Source organism: Dioscorea cayenensis, chromosome 12 (assembly GCF_009730915.1).
Source record: "Dioscorea cayenensis subsp. rotundata cultivar TDr96_F1 chromosome 12, TDr96_F1_v2_PseudoChromosome.rev07_lg8_w22 25.fasta, whole genome shotgun sequence".
In the NCBI taxonomy this organism is placed as follows: Eukaryota; Viridiplantae; Streptophyta; class Magnoliopsida; order Dioscoreales; family Dioscoreaceae; genus Dioscorea; species Dioscorea cayenensis.
In genome coordinates this window covers 349,594-373,979 of record NC_052482.1, presented here as the reverse complement: position 1 = coordinate 373,979, position 24,386 = coordinate 349,594, and the positions used below count along the sequence as shown (strand labels likewise).

The 24,386-nt window shown below is 35.7% G+C and overlaps 6 protein-coding genes across 6 annotated transcripts; 4 read left to right on the top strand and 2 right to left on the bottom strand.

Annotated features, from left to right (window-relative positions):
• The first annotated feature begins 4,571 nt into the window (after positions 1 to 4,571).
• On the top strand, positions 4,572 to 7,190 carry LOC120274078 (probable protein phosphatase 2C 2). Its single transcript, XM_039280830.1, has 4 exons — positions 4,572 to 4,889; positions 5,586 to 5,777; positions 5,874 to 6,109; positions 6,308 to 7,190. The coding sequence occupies exons 1-4, from the start codon at positions 4,734 to 4,736 to the stop codon at positions 6,897 to 6,899; spliced, it is 1,176 nt and encodes a 391-aa protein (XP_039136764.1). The 5' UTR covers positions 4,572 to 4,733; the 3' UTR covers positions 6,900 to 7,190.
• Positions 7,191 to 9,527: 2,337 nt separating this feature from the next.
• Positions 9,528 to 10,258, bottom strand: LOC120273370 (ubiquitin-40S ribosomal protein S27a-like). Its single transcript, XM_039279997.1, has one exon. The coding sequence runs from the start codon at positions 10,157 to 10,159 to the stop codon at positions 9,689 to 9,691; it is 471 nt and encodes a 156-aa protein (XP_039135931.1). The 5' UTR covers positions 10,160 to 10,258; the 3' UTR covers positions 9,528 to 9,688.
• A 1,642-nt stretch (positions 10,259 to 11,900) lies between these two features.
• LOC120273419 (peroxidase 5-like) lies at positions 11,901 to 15,758 on the top strand. The gene is made up of 3 exons (XM_039280049.1): positions 11,901 to 12,113; positions 12,276 to 12,329; positions 14,996 to 15,758. The coding sequence occupies exons 1-3, from the start codon at positions 11,931 to 11,933 to the stop codon at positions 15,722 to 15,724; spliced, it is 966 nt and encodes a 321-aa protein (XP_039135983.1). The 5' UTR covers positions 11,901 to 11,930; the 3' UTR covers positions 15,725 to 15,758.
• Positions 15,759 to 16,617: 859 nt separating this feature from the next.
• On the top strand, positions 16,618 to 17,927 carry LOC120274127 (1-Cys peroxiredoxin). Its single transcript, XM_039280887.1, has 4 exons — positions 16,618 to 16,801; positions 16,869 to 17,017; positions 17,119 to 17,265; positions 17,682 to 17,927. The coding sequence occupies exons 1-4, from the start codon at positions 16,684 to 16,686 to the stop codon at positions 17,925 to 17,927; spliced, it is 660 nt and encodes a 219-aa protein (XP_039136821.1). The 5' UTR covers positions 16,618 to 16,683.
• Positions 17,928 to 18,404: 477 nt separating this feature from the next.
• On the top strand, positions 18,405 to 18,680 carry LOC120273732 (41 kDa spicule matrix protein-like). The gene has a single exon (XM_039280436.1). It carries the CDS (start codon positions 18,405 to 18,407, stop codon positions 18,678 to 18,680), a length of 276 nt encoding a protein of 91 aa, XP_039136370.1.
• Positions 18,681 to 19,010: 330 nt separating this feature from the next.
• On the bottom strand, positions 19,011 to 24,169 carry LOC120273566 (E3 ubiquitin-protein ligase hel2). Its single transcript, XM_039280212.1, has 7 exons — positions 23,885 to 24,169; positions 23,281 to 23,586; positions 21,980 to 22,188; positions 21,855 to 21,903; positions 21,643 to 21,732; positions 21,383 to 21,445; positions 19,011 to 21,158 (listed from the first exon to the last, which is right to left on the bottom strand). The coding sequence occupies exons 1-7, from the start codon at positions 24,050 to 24,052 to the stop codon at positions 19,404 to 19,406; spliced, it is 2,640 nt and encodes an 879-aa protein (XP_039136146.1). The 5' UTR covers positions 24,053 to 24,169; the 3' UTR covers positions 19,011 to 19,403.
• Between the last annotated feature and the right edge of the window lie 217 nt (positions 24,170 to 24,386).

Sequence of the window (24,386 nt, the reverse complement as noted above, 5' to 3'; positions counted from 1 at the left end):
ATTTTATTCTTTATTTTAGTAAACTTATTTAATGAATCATTATCAAGTGTGACTCAACTCGATTTGAGTTTGATTATATTAATAATTGTTACAAATAAAATTGTAAATGATACTATAAACGAGCTTTTAATTATATAATAAACGAGTTCTTCACAAGATTTAATGAGCCGAGTTTGGTGTTGTTCAAGCTTTCGCTGCTTTATCTTATGAGCTCATTTAACTTAATGAACTAGTTGACTCGAACTTTTAATGAGCTTTAGCCTTTCGAATAGTAGTTTATAGCCATATATGTGTAACTCAAATTGACAACAATGACATAGTCACATATACACCTTAATATACATATACATATACATACATACAATGTAATATATATATATATATATATATATATATATATATATATATATATATATATATATATATATATATATAAACGAGCTCACAATCGAGCTTATAAACAAGTTTGTTCATGAGCTTGGTCACGAGCTGTGTTCGCGAGCCAAAATGAGCCGAGCTTTTAGTTGCTCAAGCTTGGCTCGTTTATTAATCGAGCTTGAAAATGATGTTCAAGCTTGGCTCGTTTACAATATGAGCTAAACACGAACGAGCGTTTATCAAGCCGAACACCGAGCTACTCACGAACGGCTCGACTCAAATACACCTCTGATCCTTATTTACTCTCCCATAATAGTAAGTTTTTTTTTACTGCATGTTCTTATCCTAACTCTTAAATTTGTACTCCTTTCACATATTTAATTCATTTTTAGTGATTTATTCATTTAAAAGAAATTACCTATTTACTTACTGTTCTCGTACATATAAATCAAACTGTTAAGTATATATATATATATATACTTTCCGTTAATATACAATTTTAAAAGCTTGCCACCTACACAAAAGCATCAAATCAATCAAAACAAAGAATTAATGGTAATACGAAAGCATTCAAAATTATTAATCTGGAATAAAATTTTGCCCCAAATACATGAACAAAGTAATTAAAATACATTTAATACATCAGGATTAGTTATATATTTCTCATGTTACAAAACCTTATTCTAATTTAATATCATGTCATTACTCTCACAATAGTAGAACTGTACTTGATTTCTTTTATTAGGCCATCTTCAACTCAAACCTCTATATTTGAATCTTCTACATAGAAAAAAATACAGCATGTGAAAGTTTCTCCAACCATTAATTCTATTTTTAACTGTAAAATAAAATATTTTAAAAATATTCTTCCTATTTCACAATTTTTATATGCCTATTATCAACAAATTTAATCAACTTTAATTATTTTTCGCTTTTAACAATTAAATTCAAATATTATATTATATATATATATTATAAATATTTATTAAATATAAATAAAAATACTTGTCAGTATCTGAATAAAAAAATAAAAATCATAAAAAAATATAAATACAAACATTACAATAATTATGTTTGGATTATTTTATATGTTTTTATTTTATTGTTCATATAATTTTTAATGAATTTATATTTATGTATTATTTTTTTTAATTTTTTATTTCTTATTAACTAAAAAATATAAACTTAAATCATAAGTTATTAATTTGATTAAGATATGAAATTATAAATATAAATTTTATAAAAATGAAAACAAAAAACAAAAAACAAAACTAATAAAAACAATTTTTTTAAAAAAAAAAGGCTTCTACAGTGACACGCAATATCTTGCTCATAACTGTAGCAAACTATGGATTTGGCGTAAGGTTTAGTGCTGGATTGGAGCACGTCTTGCGCCAAATCCAATCAAATGCTTCAAATATGAAGCTTGATTGGAGATGCTCTTAGACAAAATCAAGGGTTCATATTCCTCCCAAAATTTACAAAAATTTTATTAAAACAACAAAACACAGCAATAATTATAATATCATGTCAAGCTTTTTATTTAGGATAACGAAAAGTTAGACTTTAAGAGAAAACAAGTTTTGCCCTGTTTTTGTTTGGGCATTCTTTAGTTTGATTAAAAGGAGCTCCAAATACAGATAAGATTGAGAATGTGTGAATGTATATCCAAATCAGAAGCATGGAAACAAAGTAACAAACATGCATATCATTCTTATCATAAAGATTTCTCTACTTTGCTTCTTGTTGTCTCTCTTTCATTTGCTACTAAAGAGTTCCACATTCCACATCAACCACTCATATCCATATCTTTTCTCTCTTTTAATAATAAATTAAATAAATCACTTAAAATACATTATAAAAATCAAGTATATGTAACAAAACCACTATCTAGTATAGTGGATAGTTATTTAAATAATAAATAAACAGATCTAGTATCAAATTCCAAATTTGATATTACTATATAAATACTATAGCAATATTGTAATAGTACTGTTTATAAATTTTTTATTATGTCTAGGTTATATAATATAATCTTTCTTCCTTTTATAATTACATAGCAAAGTGATTTATAAACTCGATAATTACTGTAATTTGTGCACCGTCATTTATACTTGTCCGGTTGTCCCATCATAGCTCATTTATAGGATGGGTCTCATATTATGACTTTTACAAAAGGCTATTAATACATAGTTGATTTTTTGGACCAAGTCACAAAAGTGGTCAATTAATTCCATAGTTGAAGAAGGCACCCTAATAAGTAGGAAGTCAAGGTTGAACTTTCGAAACTTCTTCAATATCCTTTCTCTTCAAATATATATATACATATATATAAGATTGGTTTAACTTCCTGAGCTCTAGATCATCCCGCTGGTGATTCGGTGCACACCTCTAATCAAGAGTAATCTACTCTCGTCGTTGTTGGACAGGCCTGTGTCTCCTTATGGTTGATTTCGTCGGCCCGGCTTGTTATCTTTTCTCTCCTTGTCTTTTCTGTTTTTTCTTTCAGTTCTGATTTGTTTTCCTCATCCCTGGTGAGGAAAACAGTCTTTTATATTTTCTTATGTCTGGTACTTTAATTTTTCTTCTATACTTGGTGTTTTCTGTTACCTTCTCTCTTTTTTAATAAATATGTGGTTTATCCACTTTATTCAAAATAAATAAATAAATAAAATTTAAGTCCAATTGGAAGATGACAAGTTATACAACTTACTTTATTGGATAATATGATTTTGAGCTTACTTGTATCAAACTTGAATTTAATAACAAAGCCAAACAAATTGGAATGTTTATCTTATTCTTATTATTTTATCTCAACAAGTCTTTGACTGCCACATAACTTGGTCCTTAGATGCAAACACTTTTAAACAATTATTATTTAAAAAAAAATTGATGAAATTGTTTTTATCAAAGTAGCCAAAATTAAATTCCATTTTGATGGTTATCCATAAAAGTTCAAAGTTTCTTAATGGAATATAACAATATGCTTCCATTAGGTCAAGTTGCATAAAAAGGTGGTAGTCATTATCATAAAAAGCAATATAAAAAAAAAATTATATTAATTTGAAGTGCCATTCATAGTAACAAAATCATAATTAGATCTCATTAAATTGAATCAATTAAAGATAATAAAAGGGGTTATATCTTTTATCTAGCTAATAACTCAAATACTGATTGACATTATCTCATAATTACACTAATTAATTAGTGAATTAGAGAATTTATAAATTATGGAAATATTAATAAAGTTTTCAATAGTGAAACATGGTTGATTGGGAAACAAAAACATTAATAAAACTAATTAAAAATATATAATATATAAAAATGGGTATTAATTAATTGGAGTAAAATTTTATTTATACACTCCTCTTGAATATAAAACTTTTGGAGGGTGTTTGTATTAAATTGTCCACTTTCTCACGTGCGTCACGTGTAAATTAGTGACGTCATGCCTTGTTGCGTGTAAACGCGGATCGATGGTCTGGATCCTTCTACAGAGCCGTATTTTACGAAATGACATTTTTACCCTTCAATATCTAAAAGAATCACGAAAATCCAACCGTTGACTAATCAACCACTTCGCAGCCGCACGATTAAGATCCATCGGTCAACAGCGTTCCTTTCTCCGCACACCATTGACCGGCACGCGAACTTTCACTGAAATCCCCCAAAAGCCCTTCCACCCGACCTTTTCAATTTTAACTTTAAAATAAAAATGAAAATAAATGTGGTTTTTTCCATTATTGTCTTTTTTTTTATAAAATTTTAATTTTTAATTAAAAAAATTGTAAAATTTATCTCTTTTATTAAATAAACAATAAACATACCAACAAGAGTCGTTAGAATTTAATTAAGTTTTCAATTTCTCAAAACACTGAGATTAACCAAATGTAATTTTGAATTATAGAATTATTCATATTATATATATATATATATATATATGTATATATATTTGGATATAAAGATCTAAAATATCTGGTGATAAAATTAAATTAACAAAGATATGAAAGGAGGGGCAGGATGGTCAAATAATGCGGTGGAGACCTTGACAGGTGTCCATCGCCACCTGGTTCCGTATATACTTTAGCGTGTGCTATCCTATTTGTGAGACACGTGCCGGTCATGATGTCCTAATCCACCGTTGGGCGCCGGTTACTCCTCACTTCCTATAAATATTTCCGCAAAGCGAGACTTCCCGATAATTTTCGAGACTTCGGAGGCTGAGTTCCAACCACTTCCTGAAAACCCTAAATTGGCGAGAAAGACGAAACCCTAGAGATTGAAGACCTTGATTTTTGTATCGATTTTGAATCAAAGAGTGATTTTTGGAGGAGATTTTGAGGAGTAGAAGAGAGATGGGAGCGGAGACGGAGGTGATTCATCAGAGCATCCAGGTTCTGGATGTGCAGTATCGACGCACGGCGAGGGGGATTGATGAGATTGTTGATGTCCCTGCTGCCGCTGCGGCGGCTGCGACGACTTCCGTTGAATCTCCGGCGTTCGTTGAGCTGGTGAGTGAGTTTGTTTGAGATTTAGTTTTGTTTTTGTTTGAGTTGAGATTGTTCTGTGTTTGTTTTGGTTTAGAGATTATCTGAAGGTTAATTGATTCTAGGTTTTGTAGAAAAAAATAAAATAAAATTATGATTTTTTTTTTTCATGTCTTTCTTGTTAGATCTTGATCTATTATTATCAAAAGTGTTAATCAGTTTTTGCTTGCCTTTTTCCTTTTTGGATTTCTCTCCAAATTGATTTTTTTTTTTTTTCTCCTTTTTGATGTTTGATATAAAGTTTATCTAGATAAAGAAAAACTTTAGTAACTTTTGGATCAATTAGTGGTTAGGTTTGGGAAAGATTAGTATAACTAATTCTTAACGAAGAAGCCATATCTATCTGTTTGTGAGAACTGTTAACTTTAGATCTATGATCTTGCTTTTTGGTTAAATCCTTGATTTATTCAGTAATCAAATTAAAGTTTGTGATTACTGAATAAATCCTTGATTTTGTTTGCAAATTCATATTATGAATTGAATTTAGCAATTTATTGATTTAATTTGATTGGTTTATTAAATAAATTTGAAGGCATATGTGATTTAGATAGTTTGATCTTATTTTTGGTTTCTCTTTTATTCATTGATGGTGGATGACTTGATTCTCAGATAATGGATTCCTGACAATGAGTTTTCCACATGTTCCTTTTTGTTATTCAGGATATAAGAGCATCAGATGCTATTCCTGCCATTTCTTCGGAACCAGAACTTTTCGTACCGGCTATTCGTTCCGGTAGCTTTGCAGACATTGGTCCACGGAGATACATGGAAGATGAACATATTCGTATTGATGATCTTTCAGCACATCTTGCCTCACTGCTTAGATGCCCAACACCCAGTGCCTTTTATGGGGTATAATACTTTGCTAGATTGATCACATTGTTTTCGATAATTTTATTTTGTCATCATCTCCATATTTGCTAATATGTTGGTTGCATTGATAACCAGGTGTTTGATGGTCATGGAGGTCCAGATGCAGCAGCATACATTAAAAGACATGCTATTAAGCTTTTATTTGAAGATGCGGACTTCCCACAAGCATTACAAGCAGATGATGTCTTCTTGGGAGAGGTCGAAAACTCTGTACGGAAGTCATACCTTCATGCCGACCTTGCTTTGGCCGATGATTGCACAATTAACAAGTCTTCCGGGACTACAGTTCTTACAGCACTGGTTTTTGGAAGGTGAGATATTAACTCTTTCCGCATCTCAGGAATAATTAGTCTATATTAGTACTCGTATGACAATGAACATTACATGATGAGAATTAACATTATTTATGACTAGGCCTCAAACATAGATTATGTACTTGTAATCATTTGTATTGATTTAATTTTTTTCTGCTTATGTTGTTAATCCCATGTGCTTATTATTGTTCACAGGCTTCTCTTAGTCGCTAATGCCGGGGACTGTCGGGCAGTCCTTTGTAGGAAAGGTGAAGTGGTGGAGATGTCACAAGACCATCGCCCGATATATGATGCAGAACGGCATAGGGTGGAAGAATGCGGAGGTTACATTGATGATGGGTACCTCAATGGAGTCCTCTCTGTGAGCCGAGCACTGGGAGACTGGGACTTGAAATTGCCACAGGGCTCCACCTCACCTCTCATCGCGGAGCCAGAGTTCAAGCAGACTATTCTTACAGAAGACGATGAATTTTTAATAATCGGATGTGACGGGATCTGGGATGTTATGTCAAGCCAGCAAGCCGTCAGCATCGTGAGAAGAGGCCTTCAAAGGCATGACAACCCGGAGCGGTGTGCAAGAGAATTGGTTATGGAGGCATTGCGGCGCAATACCTTTGACAATCTTACTGTGATTGTGGTGTGCTTCAGTAATGAGCAAGATGAGTGTTCAACAAATCAAGAAGATGGAGCGAAGCAGCAGAAGGCAAAGGTTAATCGCTGCAGCCTGTCTACAGAGGCTCTGTGCAGTATAAGCAGCTGGCTGGAGAAGTGTGGTGGTGGCAATTAAGTCTCCAGCAGGGCATTTCTTGTACATAATTAAGAGGTGATGATGATGATGATGATGATAATTATAATGTCAATAAACTAATAATATTGAGTTGGTGTTGTTATTGTTGTTGTCCTTATCATGGCTGTGTTAGTAGCAGTCTAACAAGTTTTGTAGGTGTCTCATTGTTGTTCTATTGTTTATCATCATTATTGTGGTATTGATGATGGTGGTGGTAGGGTGGTTTGGTTGATGTACATATAATTGAGGGTGGTTGTAATAATGGATTAAAATTGATACTTTATTATTTAATGATTTCCAGGTGATTTATTAAATAAATTCTTAGCCTCATGTACGTGTTTATATAATTCTTTGCATGCTCTTTATCCAGAAATTTCATTGAAATTCCAGGCTGCGCTCTGTAAAGCACTTAACTTTACCGTCCCGGTTTTCTAGTTTTCTATTTGGTTTGATTTTATTAGTGGGTGAAATAAGTGTTTGTCCACTAAATGAGGTCCTGAAAGAGCATGAAATGTTCCAGAATGCTGTCCTTAAAAGGCCAAAGACCACAGAGTCAAGAATCAGGTTCCTCAGTAGGATTGAGTACATAGAAATTGGTGGTGGTCAATGATGGTACATCCAACTCAAGATGAGTAGAAAATAGTGGGTGTTGACCTACACATTCTTATCTTGAACTACACTAACAAATATAATATATAAGGTTTAATTTAAGAATTTTAATCAAAAGCAACAACCAAAATATATCTTAGTTAATAGTTTTTATCATGTGAATTCTACACAACACGTACTTCATATTTAAATTAATTAAATGATATTTATCTTGATTTATTAAATCTTTTGAATTTAGATTGTCCTATTAAAACATTTTCATTTCACCACTCAATTTCCACGCTGGGCAATGACTTCATCAAATTAGATTCTTCGAGAACTAGAGAAAAACAGGACCAATTTTAGTTGGTCATTGTGATTGAGATTATGAAAAAAAATAGAATCAAATTCAGCTCAATAATATACAGCTGTATCATTGTTTAATTACCTCTTGGGATTATAAGATTAATCTTAATATGCAAACATCATCTCCAAATCACTATCAAAACAGGCAATTACATGTTCAGAAACAACACAAAGGCGTCTAACGAATTCTTGTTAAATGGCAAGTTAATGGCTTTTATGCACATAATTATAGTGCTTGGTAGAACCCTAAAAAGCATGTCACCAACATAGGTTTAAAAGAGGAGAACCATATTCAAAATGAATATCACACAAGCTTATGTATGGCACAACTAAACAACCAAAGTCACATCCTTTATGCCTGGTCAAATTCTTTTTTAACATAAACAGTAATCTATTCCATTATCTGAATCGAAGCTATCTCTCCATGTTTCTATATCATTGACACCAAAACAAATTACTACCACTTTCCTAAGGCTACATCAATTCACATAAACAAAATCAATACTTAAATAACATGTTCTTAAAACTTTACAAAAGCCCAAGATAAAATACAAAGATTGAGACAAGTGAAAGGGATTTTTAGCTGGAAGTAGACCTGTATAACTATACGAAATCTATCTTATCAACCAACAAACTGTTTTCTTCTCTTTTGCTTCATCATACCATTCTGGAGATCAAAGGTTACTAGCTAGTCAAAAGTAAACCTTGCGGGTTAGCTTTTTTAGCTCTAAACTATTTTTGAGTTCATTATTTAACCTTTTTTTACACTTGATTCCAAAAAACATACACATAAAAAGTGACATTTAGAAAAAACTTATTTTCATCGGTAGGGGTGGAATTCTGGCTAATTTACTCATTCTCCAACAGGCCTTGTCCTGATTGATTTGGGCTAATCAAATCAAGACCATTTTTTCCTTTTAATTTGAGCATCTAATGCCTTCATTCTATCAACATAACATTGAGAAGAACTTGCACTCATAAAATAGAGGAATTCTAGATTATCTGTGTATTTCCATCAAGGCTTTGACTCGAATAGCCAATCGGTTTTGCCAACTTATTCAAGACACATTCTTTCTTGAACTTAAAAATAAAATTACCTTAATTGAATCAAACACAAGCAAGCATTTTTCATCTAAATCAACTTCCCTTTTTTTAATGTTACTTTCCTCAAATCCAACACAGCATTTTTTCAAACAATCATGCATACATGCCATTAGTGTTGATAAATGAATATCATCATCAAGCTTCAAACTTGAACAAAACCAATTAAAAACCTAAGCAAGGCTCTGACTACATTGACATGGCTAACCAATCATATCATTGTTTTGTTAAGCATAGAAATCAAAATTTTCTTTATTCAATAAAAAACAAGATGACAGTTTTCCTTCTGATTTCTGCCTCTTTTTATCAATTTTCCATCACTCATAAACAGCATTCAACAATTTTTCATATACATGCAATCCATTTTTTTGGTAGATAAATAAACAGCAAGCATAAAGATCAAATAAAGCTTCAAAATTTTCTTTATTCGATAAAAAATAAGATGACAGTTTTCTTTCTAATTTCTTCTTCTTCTTATCAATTTTCCATCACTCATAAACAGCATTTCTCCAACATTTTTCTATATACTTGCAATCCATTTTTTGGTAGATAAAGAAACAGCAAGCATAAAGATCAAATAAAGCTTCAAACTTGAACAAAAATCAAATAAAGCTAAAAAAGGCCAAGCCTGATGGTTCAAAATATCCAGAACACATCTCATCATCAAAGTAAAAAAACGAAAGGCCTAAACATTTCACTAAACAAAGCATCACAGAGGAAAGGAAAGATCAAGATCACTCACTCTGAGCCTTCTGGTACAAATAAGTGAGCCCGCACTTGCCACAGTAATGGCGATCGAAGTGATTCGCCATGAATGTCCCAGCGCCACACTCAGTGTTAGGGCACTCCTTGCGCAGCCTCACAACCTTGCCGGAATCATCAACTCTGTAAAACTGAAGCACAGCGAGCTTAACCTTCTTCTTCTTATGCTTGATCTTCTTGGGCTTGGTGTAGGTCTTCTTCTTCCGCTTCTTGGCACCACCGCGAAGGCGGAGCACTAGATGGAGAGTCGACTCCTTCTGGATGTTGTAGTCGGCGAGGGTGCGGCTATCCTCGAGCTGCTTGCCAGCGAAGATGAGACGCTGCTGATCCGGCGGGATGCCCTCCTTGTCCTGGATCTTGGTCTTCACATTGTCGATCGTATCCGAGGATTCAACCTCGAGGGTGATCGTCTTCCCGGTGAGAGTTTTCACAAAGATCTGCATGTTTGCGCGGAGATCGAGCGCGGCGGCGGCTCCAAGACGCCGGCCGCCGGAGAGATCGAGATTTAGGGTTAGGGTTTGGAGTTGCGGCCAAAACCTATCGAAAGGAGATGAGGATTTATATATATGCTATGCCTTGTTGTGGTATCTCGCGGGTAATTGTTACTGTAAAGTGGAGATTAATCTTGACCATTGATTTTGACATTGGGAAAGGAATAGGAACGGTGGATGTCGTACATCGTGTTAAGTTAAGATGATTCGCGGGATATTGTATACATGATTGGAAACTTATAAACGGGCCGTTTATATATGTATACTTTGGGCTTTCAGCCCATCATATATAAAAAGTATAAATATCAAAATTGTCGCTCTATTTTTTGCTTTCCGCCCTTTTAGTCTCTCTAATATAAAATCCGCCCTTTTGGTCCTTATATTTGCACATTTTCATCCTTTAGTTGTAAAATCTTCTTTTTTGGTCCTCGTATTTACACATTTTCATCTTTTTTGGTCCCTCTAATTCATCAACTGGAAGGGTCAAAAGGGTAGATCCGTCAATTAGAGGGACCAAAAAGATTAAAATGTGAAAATACAAGGACCAAAAAGGCGGATTTTATATTATACGGACTAAAAGGGCGGAAAATGCAAAATAGAGGGACCATTTTGATATTTTGACCTATATAAAATATAGTTTTGCATAAATACCCCCACAAAACCTTATAATTAGATAACAAAATTTGTGATTATGTTGAATACCATCATTCTTTTTATATTAAAAATAATAAAAATAAACAGTGAATATATATATATACATTGTCTTTTGTAATTAGTGAAGTTTCAACGTGTATGTTTTAAAGGCTAATACCTTGTTATTAATACTATTATTGAAAATTAATTAAACAGTAAAATACTAAAAACTAACACGAGATTCATGATTTTTACCTAATCATTGGATTTATAAAAGTTAATTCACATAAGTATTCGGTTCCTTAGTCCTAATGCACTATTCTTAAAGTTTAAAGGATGTTTCATCATCTTGTAGATAAGGACTAGCTAGTTGATGGAGAAGAAAATGTGGACAGAGTGAGTTGGTTGGCAAGTTATTAATTACATTAATGTGAACAGCTTAAGAATAAATAATGACTATCATTGTAATCCCCTCGCCAAGTCATTGTGTGAGGACATAAATAATAATTCGAATGATATTTCAAATGACTTCATGTGCAAGAGTTATAAATAGCTCATCCATTGATTTGAAGTTGTAGAAATAACTAAAATGAGATTTATTACTACAGCATAAATGGTATGTATTTATTGGTATATTCTAGAGGAGTTAAGAAGAATAATTGGTCGGTAGTAGCTATTACATGTTTTACTTTTTAAATACATGTGCTGCTAAAGTATGTTAAAGCATATATGTTTTAACAAAAATACAAAGTCTTAAACACCATCATCAATGATGTATGATATATATTAATTTTTACATAACAATGAATTGACTAGTAGTTAACCCATGACTTAACTGAGGAATTAAACACACACATTTTCTTATATACTAAGTTTTCAATATCATCAAAGCAAGCAACAGACACACTTTCAACTTTCAATCACTCTCTCTCATTGTCCTTTTTGTTCAAAGTTTCATCGTTCAACCACCATCTTGTTCACATTTCTTACTTCATATATATATATATATATATATATATCTAAGCTCATATTTCTATCCAAGCAGAGCAAGAACATGGCACCTTCTTCTTTCTTGAAGTTTCTTTCATCAATGGCAACAATGGTAGCAGTAATGGCAACAATATCTTCAGCCTCACTAAAAGTTGGTTTCTACGAAGACTCATGCCCTGGTGCTGAAAAGATAGTACGTGAAACAGTCCTGATATCAGTGCTCCAAAACCCTGGTTTTGCAGCAGGACTCATCCGTCTTCATTTCCATGATTGCTTTGTCCGGGTAATTTGTTCCTATATATACATATATACATATATATATATATAAAATAAAATGGTTTTCTAAGAATTAAACTAATTATTAAATTATTTTTATTCAATCTCTCAATTAAGTACGTGCATGTGCATGCATGCATGCATGCATGCATGGGATTTTAACGTGTAGGGTTGTGACGGATCAGTGCTCTTAGACTCAACGCCGGGGAATCCGGCGGAGAAGGTGTAATGTTTGCAACCTTGGTCATGTTGACCAGGTTGACCAGAGACATTCCTACTTCCCTTTGACTGTTTGACTAGTTATGGGGATTCCTGACACTGTTGCTCTGCAAACTTGTTTCTCACCCAGCTGGCTCCTTCTCCCCGTGAAGCTTCGGTCTTGTCATGGTTGGTGGGAGAGGCACTCTTCCTCTTCCTCATCTTCTTCTCCTCCTTCCTCTATTTAGCAGCCTTTCTTTGAGTTCGGACTGAAGAGGTGGCAAGCTTCCTTTGAACTTCGGGCTGAAGAAGCCAGCCGTGAGGAGGAGCTCGGAGTCGCATTGCTTGAGTTCGGCAGCGGCGAAGGAGGCTGAAGATTCACCGTTTCTCTCTTCATCAAGCTTCAGGTTAGCATCTAGGGTGTTTGTGGTTGAAGCTTCTTGTTAGATCCCCCTTCTATGCTTGGTTTGTGAGTGTTCTTGTGGGTTGTTGTGTTGCTTCCATGCCTTGTTGTGGCCTGCACCCTAACCTTTTTGTTTAGAAGAATACTAATCTTGTTGGAATTCTTGTAAGCTTAAAGCTTAGTTCTTGCATCCTTGAAGCTTAACTGTTGTTGTTTGTGTTCAGTTTGGTTAATCTTTTTGCAACATGCTTAAACTTTGGAGGGTTTCATTTGATAATCATGCTTTGTGAGTATATGTGTTTATTTGTATCTTGTATGTGTAAATGGTAAGGCATGGGACCTTAACCTTTTGATGATTTTTATTCTATTAAAAAGCTTGACTGTTTTATTGTTTTGTTAGTTTTAAACTCCCTTAATTTTAGTAGAGGGTTGTAAGCCTGTGGTGGTGTTAAGCTGCAAACTAAGTTGAGTTCTCGGATTACTGTTCACGTGTCTTCTGAATCCTTGTTTTAGCTTTGTTAATGTTGTAAGTGAGTGTAAACCTTGGTTGTTGTTGTTAGATCCTTGCTTAGCTATTTTAAGGACAGCTTTCATGCTTGCAATTTGGAGCTTTGAGTGTGCAGCCATTAGATTCAGGTTGCTGATTTTATTCACACCTTGGTTTAAGCTTGACTTCTTATAATCTTATCTTGATAGCTTATTAGTTTTGTTATGTATTTAATTGTGATGGTAGCAGCCTGATGCTTTAGTTTATTTGGAATTTTTTTCTTTGTCTAAACTTGGGGTTTGTTTGGATTTGTGTTACTTTATTCATTGATATGATGTCCTTAATTTAACTTTAATGGTGTTTAAAGCTGGTCATTATGTGAGGTTGGTTTTGCATGAGACTTTGATTTGTATTATTTAATCCTCTAAGACCTTCTAGACCCTAAGTGCTTTGTTATAGGCCATTGTTGGTATTAACTTGTCATCTAAACCTAGTTTTTTATTTTTATTTTTTTTTTTTTTCAAGCACTTGTAAGCATGTTTCTGGAATTTCTATTTGCTTAATTATCTTCCACTGTAGGTTCTGTGCACTTGTTTGTGGCTTCTAGAAGCATGATTAATCGTCTCATTTATGTGAATATTTACATAGTCTTATATGTTGTATTTTTGATAGTTGGGATTTTAATTGCCACCCTTGAACTACGCATATCAGGTTATTATTTATAGACATAGGTATTTGACTGTGCTTGTCTTATCTTGCAATAATTGTAAATTCTTTCTTCGGGCCTTAGTTGTAGATAGGCCCGACCCAAGGCTAAATTCTAAGTATAGCTTTTTGTTGGTTAGATTTTTGGTAGCGAGCCTTAGTTCAGGGGACTGGGTGGACCCAACTCAGTAGCTTGGAGCCGGGTAGGGCTCTCGCACCCTAAATTTCGTACTTTCGACAAATTATTATATATTTAAGTTATTTCCTTAATTTTATAGTTTGGTTTAATTACTCATTTACGTGCTTGTTATTTATTTATTTATTTGCATCATTTAATTAGTATTTATGTCTGTATTCCGTATTTTTCTGCGGTTTTTTGTACATCTCCATTCCCTGGCTCGCCCTGACTAGGAGGAGTAAGTCCCTAGCCATGTGCACATGTTTTTCTCGTAGTAGCGCTACCCCCGATCGCTGGGTCGAAGATCCCGGCCTTTACTGTTGATACTGCTCGCTCCGACTTCACCGTCGATGATCCAGCCTCACGCTGTTGATTTCTGTTATTAGCCAGGGAGATGTATATGACTGTTTTCTGCGTATTTTTTTCGTATTTTGGATTATGTCTATATTCGCGATTCAGTATAATTTATGATCTATTATTTTTGCAACATCCGCTTTATCCGTGTTTTACCGCGATCCCATCTGGGCCCTTGTGGCTCATGCACTCTGTGAATTCTGTCTCGCAGGAGAAGATCAAGGCTAGGATCGGGGGTGTCCGGGAGTCGTATTGCCTACTCTATTAGTATTTCAGATTACCCTTTTCCCGTGAGTGTAAGACTTGTACTCGATCATGATCCGTGTTTTTGGAAAGCTGCTGGGAGTGTATTTGAATTCGTAGGGCTTCTAAAAGCCCTATACTTGTAGATTTCGAGTTTTCAGTATTCCATTTGTGCTTTTTGTTTTATATTTTTTTTATCGAGTTTGTTAGGGTTGACTACGTGGGGTCAAACTCGAGGCCTTGCACCCAGTGGGACCCAGTCCCAATGGATGTGGCCGATCTGTCCATGGGCCCGGCTGTGGGGCTGGGACGTGACAGAAGGAGTCACCGGTGAACAACCCCAGTCTCCGAGGTTTCCACATCATCGACGCAATCAAATCCTCTCTTGAATGTTACTGCCCTTCAACCGTCTCCTGCGCCGACATCCTCGCCTTCGCCGCCCGTGACTCCATCTTCTTCTCCTCCGGCGTCTTCTACCACGTCCCTTCCGGCCGCCGTGACGGCAACATCTCTATCTCCTCCGAAGTCCTCCTCAACAACCCTTTCCCTACCTTCACCGCCGACCAACTCCGTGATAACTTCGCCAGAAAAAACCTTTCTCTTGATGAAATGGTCACTCTCTCCGGCGCTCATTCAATTGGCAGGTCTCACTGTTCAAGCTTCACAAACCGTCTCTATAACTTCACTGATCCATCACTTGATCCTTCTTTTGCTCAGTATCTTAAGGCTAAGTGCCCACCGGAGACGGCCAACATCAGTGATCCAACCACGGTGGTTATGGACACATTCTCGCCGGACGTTCTTGATAACAGTTACTACAAGAACTTGTTAAAGCACAAGGGTTTGTTCACGTCGGATCAGACTTTGAAAGATAGTGAGTTGACGGAGGAGTTGGTTGTGGCTAATGCTGTGAATGGGTTGGCTTGGTTGGATAAGTTTGTGGATGCTATGTTGCATATGGGTTATATCGATGTGCTTACTGGAAATCAAGGTGAGATTAGAGAGTCATGCAGGGTTGTTAATCCAGTTCAAACTCTTGCTGTTTCATAGAGACTTGTTATAATTAAGTACTGTTAAGTATTTCATGATCAAATTTAATATATATATATATATTATGTGAAAGAAGGTAACAAAGTTAATTACAGCATGGTATTTGAAGCTTTGAGAGGTCTCAGTTTATCTTTGCATATGTGGTTTGACCTTATCAATAGTTTTGATAATTATCTAATATTATTTTTTTTTTAAAAAAAAAATCTTAGATTGGATTAACTCATCTCAACATTTAATACATGCATCACGAGGGGTTCATACCTTTCCTTATATTAGACAAGGATCCATCCTGTATTTAAGTATATAGGAGAGCTTGCCTGAGCAACGAAAAAGTATATACATATTATAAATATATATGATAGTACATCAATTGTAGTGGTTTAATAATTTTTAAAAATTTATTAATTCAGTCAAATGTCATATAAGTAATTAAGATTCTACCATATATATAAGCTAAAAAAATATTTTATGAACTAAATCAACTTAATAAATCACTCTCTTATGTAACTTAATTTCGAGAAGAGAAAAATGACATCTTCTCACATAGTAAGTAAATAATACTATTTATTTTATAATATATGTACAATACTATAACAGTACTATCGACCACAAATTAATATTTAAATTTGGATATGTTTATTCACCATTTTATAATATTATACTAAATTTTTATAATTATATATAAAGAAGACCTAAAGAATAATTTTATTTATATATTTAATCAGTTGAAAAACCAAAAGAAACAACAAACACGTACGTGTCAACAAAGAAGAAGAAGAACACCAAATGGCTCATGCATGAACCCAAATGAAGCCACGTAACACACTAACGTGTCCTTCATGCAAGCCCAACCCAAACCCTACAAAAACCCCACCAATACTCTCCCCACAACTTCACCCCCAACACTCCTCGTAATCAGCTCTCCTCTCCTGATCCTCTCATCTCAACCGTCCATCACAATGCCTGGCCTCACAATTGGCGACCAAATTCCCGACCTCGAGGTTGAAACCACTCACGGCCCCCTCCGTCTTCACGACTTCATTAACGACTCTTGGCTCATCATCTTCTCCCACCCCGGTGAATTACTCTCCACTCTTATCCTACTCCACCATCGTGTCATCCTCTCATAGGCCTTCACTCTCAGGTGACTTCACCCCCGTGTGCACCACCGAGCTCGGAAAGATCGCCGAGTATGCGGAGGAGTTCAACCGCAGGGGTGTCAAACTCTTGGGTCTCTCTTGTGATGAAAGAGAGTCTCATAAAGAGTGGATTAAAGACATTGAGGCTTTTACGGTGCTCCTCCGGCCCATCCTTATAGCTTATCATTTTCCCTTTATATTATATATATATAATGAAAAATATATGTTTTAATATTTATTTATATAAATGAACAGCCAGGATGTCGTGTGACGTACCCGATCATCGCTGATCCGAATCGCGAGGTGATAATGAAGCTGAACATGGTGGATCCGGACGAGAAGGATTCCAATGGGCACATTGTACCATCCCGGGCACTTCACGTTGTCGGCCCTAATAAAAAGGTATAATATTATATATTGGTAGCCGGTTTTCGTTAAAATTCGAGTTCGAATCAGTTTCCATATACGCATGCGTGTAGCAGTTGCGAACCCAGAAATTTAATACAGTTCAGGCTTAAATAAAAAAATTAATATTTATGATACACACTGAGTCTCAACCATGGTTTTATCCTTTTCTAAATTCAAACTTAGCTCGTTTTCTTTAATTCAGACTTAAAATTTATGAGATAGAGTTTTTTTTATTTTGGAGTTTTTTTAAACTTTTTTCTGATTCAGTTCTATCGTGCATGTTACTATCTTTTTTTTTTATGGTTTTTTAGCAATATATATAATATTAAATAATTAATTATATGTGATATTAATCATTAAGATTTTTTTTGGAATATTATTAATAATTATTTATTTATTTGATGGAGTAGGTTAAGCTGAGTTTTTTATACCCAGCGTCAACGGGCCGGAACATGGACGAAGTATTGAGGGTGGTGGAGTCACTGCAGACGGTGGCGAAGCACAAGGTGGCAACGCCGGTGAACTGGAAACCAGGGGACAAGGTGGTCATTTCACCCTCAGTGTCCAATGAGGAAGCGAAAAAACAGTTCCCGCAGGGATACCAGACCGCTGACATCCCTTCAAACAAGGACTACCTTCGTTTCACTAATGTCTGAATAACTTCATGATATAGTAAAAAATGAATATATGTTAATGTTTTATTTCTATGTAAATATCATAAAGTTTACTATTTGGAGTAAGTTTGCAATAAATTTAAACACAATAATATATAGCCACTGTAAATGTCCACAAAAGTTGGTTGGTAGTTGAGAAAATATTCAAGACATTATTACACCTATAAATATATATATGGATTTATTTTGTTTAAACTACTTTAAATTTTTTAACATTAAACCATGATATATATATATAATATATGTATGTCTAAATATCTAAATGACTTGATTAGAAACATTGGAAACAGTGAAAAGAGTACGTACAAATGGGAAGTGATGTTAGTTGGAGAAAATGAATGGGCTATCTTAAAAGAGAGCACCAAACAACCACCTTTTGCCATCTTTCATGGCTATAAAAATGGTATTACAAAGTTACAATGAAGAGCATGCATGCAAAGGATGGAGAAGAATACAAAGATGGTGCTTGTTCTTGTTGCTCTTGTGGTTTTTACCAACTTGGTTGAAGGGAGGAACATTAAAAAAACAGAGGTTAAAGAAAGGAAGGAGGAGAAGTATGAGCCAGAGACTTTTGGAGGACTTGGGAACTTCTTTGGAACTCCTGGTGGAGTTGGAGATGCACCTGGGCTTGGGTTTGGGTCTCAACCGGGTTTCGGATCTTTTCCTGGGGTTGGGAATATGCCAGGAATGCCTGGTGCAGGGGTTGGAGGTCAGGATGGAGCTATGATTCCATGATCTCTCAAAGGGTTTATCAGAATAATAATTAATGAGTGCTTTTATTAATTAGTAGTTTAAGTCATGTGGTCTTTGATCTTTTAGGAATGTTTGATGATGTTTGGTGCTTTTTATGTATGTACTTAACTAGTGATTTGAGTGCTAAGAAATAAAAATCATCGTCTATAAATATTATAAAAATGTTGGGCATTCTCTCTGTTAATTTGTCTTGTTTATAAATGACCAAATAATAATAATAATAATATATATACATATATATATATATATAGATAGACCTCCACAAAAGAACACTGCATAAATATTTCATACACTCAATATATGCAATATACATAGCAAAGAAAAGATCAGTCTTGCAACAAAATTGACACCAATAACACTGAAACAAAATCCATCCTCGGAAATGTGCTATTAAGATATGGAACAACAAAGAAACTTATATCAACAGTTTTAAACATAAGTATAACAAAAAGGTAGTCTAGGTACTTCAGATGAACTGAGTTACCAGTAACTTTTGATCTTGTGATTTTCCCAATTCATACAACCTACAATTTTGAACCACCGAGTTGTTCAAGCAGCAGATGCAGATGAGAATGGCAAGATCACAGCAAAAATTTAAGCTTTGGTGATTCAAAAAAAAGTCGTCACCCAAAGTTGCACTCCAAACCTTGCGAGCTTTTGTTCACAGAATTTGAGCTTATCAGCTCGTAGAATTAGAAGTAGCATTTACTTGGCTGGACTCTTTTGAACACTGGCAACAAGCCTCTGCCCACCACCATTTTTCCAAACTCCCCGGACAGCTGATCGATCTGATGGTTCTTCACCAGACTCTCGTTCCGGTCGTGGGGGGCTGACGTCCACACGGCCAAGGTTGAGAAGGGCGGCTGCTGAACCATCACCGAGACGAATTCTATTAAATTTGCTGGTCCTCTTGCGTTGCTTGCTGCTCCCTCCATCATCTGGTTTCTGACCGGTGATGCTGGTAACAGTTTTTGAAGAATCATCATCACCACTAGAGTCTGTCAACTGCACACTCACAGTATTCGAATTGGAACTGGAAAGAGTAGCTTTCTTGCCTTTGGCTGCTCGGTACCCATCCTTTAATAAAACCTCTACCTCTATCTCTTCCTCCTGAGATATGCGTTCTGACTGAAGTTTCCGCACTGTGTTAAGGAAGTTATCAGTCAAAGCATCCTTTGCATTGGTACTGCTGGAACCGTCTTTACCTTTGTCCTTCCCCTTCTTGGGAATGTTAATCCCTTTTGATCTTTGGGGATTGTTTACATTATTTTCTACCGAACCCTTGCCACGCACACTTGCGTTGTAGGCCTCAATAAGTTCTTTCTGTTTCTGAGCATCTGGACAAAGCTGGGCAAGCTCAAGAACAAGGTGCATCAAACCAAACTGCTGAACATAAGAAAGATATTCAGGAGTATTTATCAAATTCTGGCGGTATTCAGAAGATATGGTTTTGAATGCAGCATACTTGTCCTCGTCATTATCTAAGCTTGCAATAATTCTTTCTACCAAAGACTTATTTGCCGTTTGAACATCCTCAACTTTTGGCAGTGGCTGACTGCCTCCTGATGATGATGATGATGATGATGATGATGATGATGCTTGACTTCTATCAGTAGCAACAGAAGCCATAGTTGATGAAGGTTGGCTTAAAAATCTACCCTGAGTGAGGTTAGGATCTGAAGCAGAGTGCCTCAGCCTAGTTCCATTGTTTGCATTCCAAGCAAGACCAGAAGAAATTGGGCCATTTTCTCTTGCCGACATTACCTGTGGATTTGCAGCACTGGCCAATGGAGCACCACGACCTATTGCTGGCCAAGCCTCTGGTGTAACAGAACGCCGTGCAACTTGATGTCTTGCTTCTGGTCCAATCTGGGATGATCTTGAAGAACCAGATGGTGTGAAAGTATGACTAGAGGAACCAGAAGAATTTCCCTGACGGATTTGAAGGTGGTTTGCCATAGTACTTCTCCCCAAACCTTGTGATCCTTGTCTAGCTTTCTGCTTACCACTCTTTTTTGACCCAGGGAGCGGAGGAAAAGACTCTTCTTTAAGATCAGCAGCATTCACAGAGCTCTGAAGAGCTTGAGCATATCTGGAAGAAGTCTCAGGCGGTTCTCTATCAGTAAGGGCGGGGAAGGACAAGTCCTCTAGAATTGGAGCACTTTGTGAGTTCTGGTTTTGTATTGTGCCTGATCTAGAAGAAGATCCAGAACCAGAATTGACATTTAGTGATTCAAATGACTTAGAAACTGCACCCATATGATTTGTTTCCCTTTGTTCAGATACTATTCGAGCACCAGAAGTAGAATCATGAGAGCTACTGTCTCCAATAGCTGCTGCCTCAAGGCTGGCTTGAATAGCCATAGATAATTGGTTATCAGAAGGATCAGAACGATACCCACGTCCTCTGCCTCGCCGCTGCTCTTGTTCAGTACGTCGAAATCTAAAACTAGTCGGTATCTGAAAACAAATAAAGTAAAAGAATGAAATCTAATTATGATGGATGCCCCAGACAAGGGCCTAACGGAGCAAAGTCCCAAAAAAGGAATTCATCAACAGGCTTCCTGACTCGCCATTTAGGCATGAAGACCAGATCCCAGAAGAAAAGTAGGAATTTGTTCTGAAGTCACTCAGTAAATGATTGCAAAAATGGAGTTCTCACTGGGTCAAGAGTAAGTATATACCTGAAGGGCAGCATTCCTTTGAGAACGGGACATGTGTCCCCCATGCTCAATAGCATTATGTCTCTACAGGGAAAATCAAGTTTTGTGTTAAGACTGTCAGTATAGGATTCACATCTCATCAAATAGAAGATGATGATTGCCAATTAAAACATGTCATTCAAGCAGATTTCATCAGCCAATAGAATGGTGAAATATTCAATCATTATAAAAGACAACAGGAATTTTGTTGATTATAATATTAAGCTCTAAACAATGATCACCTTCATTTCAGCTTCATTTTGGAAAACAATAAATTTCTTTGCCAAGCATGCTTCATTCTCACATAGGAAATGTTCTTGGCGAAAATGTGTCTGTAATCACAAAAATAAATTGTTTGAGATTCAAATTTTAAACTTCTAACATCATATATTAAAAATTTGACACCAACAAAAAAAAAATATATATATATATATATACATTCAAATTATTGTACCTCCAGGTCATCATAATTTTTAAAATAGTCATACTGCCCAGGATGCTGCCTGTAAATCAAAATAGATCAGTTGTAGAATAACTGAGTCCCAATACAAGTATGTTAAAGTAAAAAACAAACCAGACCTTTGGCATATATGGCAAGTATAATGTTCAGTGGACATGTGCAAGTACAGTTCATTATCACCATAAAACGGGCTCCTGCAGAACTCACACATGGGATGCCCCATAAACCCACCTCGCTCACTCTCACTGCCATCCACTTCTGAATCACCAGTGCTTACATGTTGATTTAGTTGTGACCTAGTGTAAAGCTTCTGCTCACAAATAAATACCTGCTCAAGAATGGATAATTAATTAAGTCAAAAATGAGAATGGAAGGGTGGTAGGATCATCTCAAAATATAGAAGTAACCACTTCCTCATATTTGAGGATTTTAAAGCTAGTTCATACTTGGACACTAAATTCACCAATGAATATAATGGCTTGCCTCCTTGTAGAAGTCAAATAAGTGAAGACATATCTTGACCGAAATATGTCAATGCTAACATGTAGAGACTACTTTGTCATTAACCTAAAAAAATTCCATTGATAAATTATGCCCACAAATGGTTTCAATAAAAGGATGCAGAACAAAAAACATCCCACTAAAGAAAACCAAAAATGTCTCGATCCCATAACACAGCAATCTACACTTATCTTGTGCAAATATTTCAAGGATGCTATCATTTTGGGAGCTGTAACCTCATAAATGCGACTTTGCAGTCACATCATACAATACAAGTGCCCAAGTGATGCTCTACTCTTGCTCAATATCAATGGGTTCCAATAACATACAGAATTATAGAAAAGCCAAGAAACAAGGAGATAAATTACAAAATTACGAATTCTATAGGTGAGGAAACAAAGATTGTAAACTCATATCTAGATTTGCAATATAAACAGAGAAATAACAGCTGATAAAGCGCACAAGGAACGAAAGAAAATACCAACAATTTGCAACATTCATAATTAGCTTACGAGATAAGAACAAAATCGAAAGCATTATATTTTTCTCCTGTTCCTTTATTTATAAGTATATGCCATGACATCCTAAAGTCAGACCACACCATCAAGATTAAGCCTCTATTATAGGTCAGACTTACCTAACATAATAATCATAACTGAGCAATAACTAAGATCCAGTTTCTTAGTAGATAGTACTTGTACAGGAAGGATATGTTATGAACAAAGTAACATCAGTTACCCAAATGACAAGAAATATAATTCTTTTCTTTCTGCATTCTAAAGTAAAGTTATCCATGCTTATTGTGTGCATAAACCCATAAATAATTAAATTCATAAATCCATTAAAAACAGATATTCACCCCATGAACGATTATAAAAAAACCAAAGAAAAATAAAAAAAAACAAACCAAAGGGATCACCTTTCTCCCTTCCAAGCAAAGACTGCACATAAACAATCTATGCTGATGAAAAAGATGCCCCTTCAACTGCTCTATACTCCTAAAACCACTTCTCCTCCTTGCAGGCTCAGTCGCTTGCTCTCCTGCATTCTTATCGCAAACACTACAAGATAAACGGCACATAGCCTTTATCATCCTGTAATGATCCATATCATCAAAGTATGCCTGACTTCCCTCGTGGTACCAAAACTCCCCTGACTTCCCCTCCGTCGCACCAGTCGGAAACTTTGAGAAATCTGTTATCACCCTTGTATAATCCCCCATCGCCTGCCATAGAAACCCAACACCATAGAGCAATCAATCCAAAATGCACTACCCATAAACCGTGACTTTAGATTCAATGCCGCAAATATTAATCAGGAAAACAATCAAAACTAAGAGAATAGGATTCAAAAGGTTCATTCTTTTAATCCTAAATTCAAAATCCAACACCAATCCAACAGCAAAACCCTAAAATCCCCTTCATCGGATCTCCACTCGAGTCCCAACACAAACACAACCCTAAAACATCAAAACAAATCCTAACAAACAAATAAATGAATCAAAACCATTAAAATCTAAGAACCTTGGTGACAAAGACGAAGGGGTTCTCAGTCTTGCAGATACAACAGCGGCGATCATCAAGGACGAAGCGAAGCCGGATCACACACGTCGAGCAAACCTCACGGTGCCCACACGGCCCATATGCCGCCCACTCCAACGCGTCCGCACACACAGCGCAGCTATCATCCATCTCCGATCAGCCGGTCTTGGATCGCCGCCGACGTTGAAGAAGATCAAGACGAAAGGAACTCGAGAGCCAGCGATCACCAAACGAGGACCGAAATCGGATTTTATAGAAAGACAACCAGAGAACCCGATAACCCGTTTTAAACCCGATCGGCAGCTTGTAGCGAAAATTCATAGTAGTTTCCTATTTCTAAATGGATTCGGATTTTAACTGGATCCGATCCGATACAAGAACAATGACTGTTGATTATGGTGTTCCTTCTGGTGAGGTTTTGCTTATCCGGTTCGGGTCAAATAAGACAAATTTGTGAAGGCGTTGGCATTTTGGACCTTTGAAT

Coding starts and splice junctions, on each gene's coding strand:
- LOC120273732 (XM_039280436.1), top strand. CDS start 18,405: ATGGTGCTTGTTCTTGTTGCTCTTGTGGTTTTTACCAACTTGGTTGAA.
- LOC120274078 (XM_039280830.1), top strand. CDS start 4,734: ATGGGAGCGGAGACGGAGGTGATTCATCAGAGCATCCAGGTTCTGGAT. Junction 5,778..5,873: donor CACCCAGTGCCTTTTATGGG/GTATAATACTTT, acceptor ATTGATAACCAG/GTGTTTGATGGTCATGGAGG. Junction 6,110..6,307: donor ACAGCACTGGTTTTTGGAAG/GTGAGATATTAA, acceptor TATTGTTCACAG/GCTTCTCTTAGTCGCTAATG.
- LOC120273370 (XM_039279997.1), bottom strand. CDS start 10,159: ATGCAGATCTTTGTGAAAACTCTCACCGGGAAGACGATCACCCTCGAG.
- LOC120273566 (XM_039280212.1), bottom strand. CDS start 24,052: ATGGATGATAGCTGCGCTGTGTGTGCGGACGCGTTGGAGTGGGCGGCA. Junction 23,587..23,884: donor CCTTCGTCTTTGTCACCAAG/GTTCTTAGATTT, acceptor TTTCTATGGCAG/GCGATGGGGGATTATACAAG. Junction 22,189..23,280: donor TTTGCTTGGAAGGGAGAAAG/GTGATCCCTTTG, acceptor ATTCTTGAGCAG/GTATTTATTTGTGAGCAGAA.
- LOC120274127 (XM_039280887.1), top strand. CDS start 16,684: ATGCCTGGCCTCACAATTGGCGACCAAATTCCCGACCTCGAGGTTGAA. Junction 16,802..16,868: donor CATCATCTTCTCCCACCCCG/GTGAATTACTCT, acceptor CTTCACTCTCAG/GTGACTTCACCCCCGTGTGC. Junction 17,018..17,118: donor AAGACATTGAGGCTTTTACG/GTGCTCCTCCGG, acceptor ATAAATGAACAG/CCAGGATGTCGTGTGACGTA.
- LOC120273419 (XM_039280049.1), top strand. CDS start 11,931: ATGGCAACAATGGTAGCAGTAATGGCAACAATATCTTCAGCCTCACTA. Junction 12,114..12,275: donor TCCATGATTGCTTTGTCCGG/GTAATTTGTTCC, acceptor TTTAACGTGTAG/GGTTGTGACGGATCAGTGCT. Junction 12,330..14,995: donor CGGGGAATCCGGCGGAGAAG/GTGTAATGTTTG, acceptor ACGTGACAGAAG/GAGTCACCGGTGAACAACCC.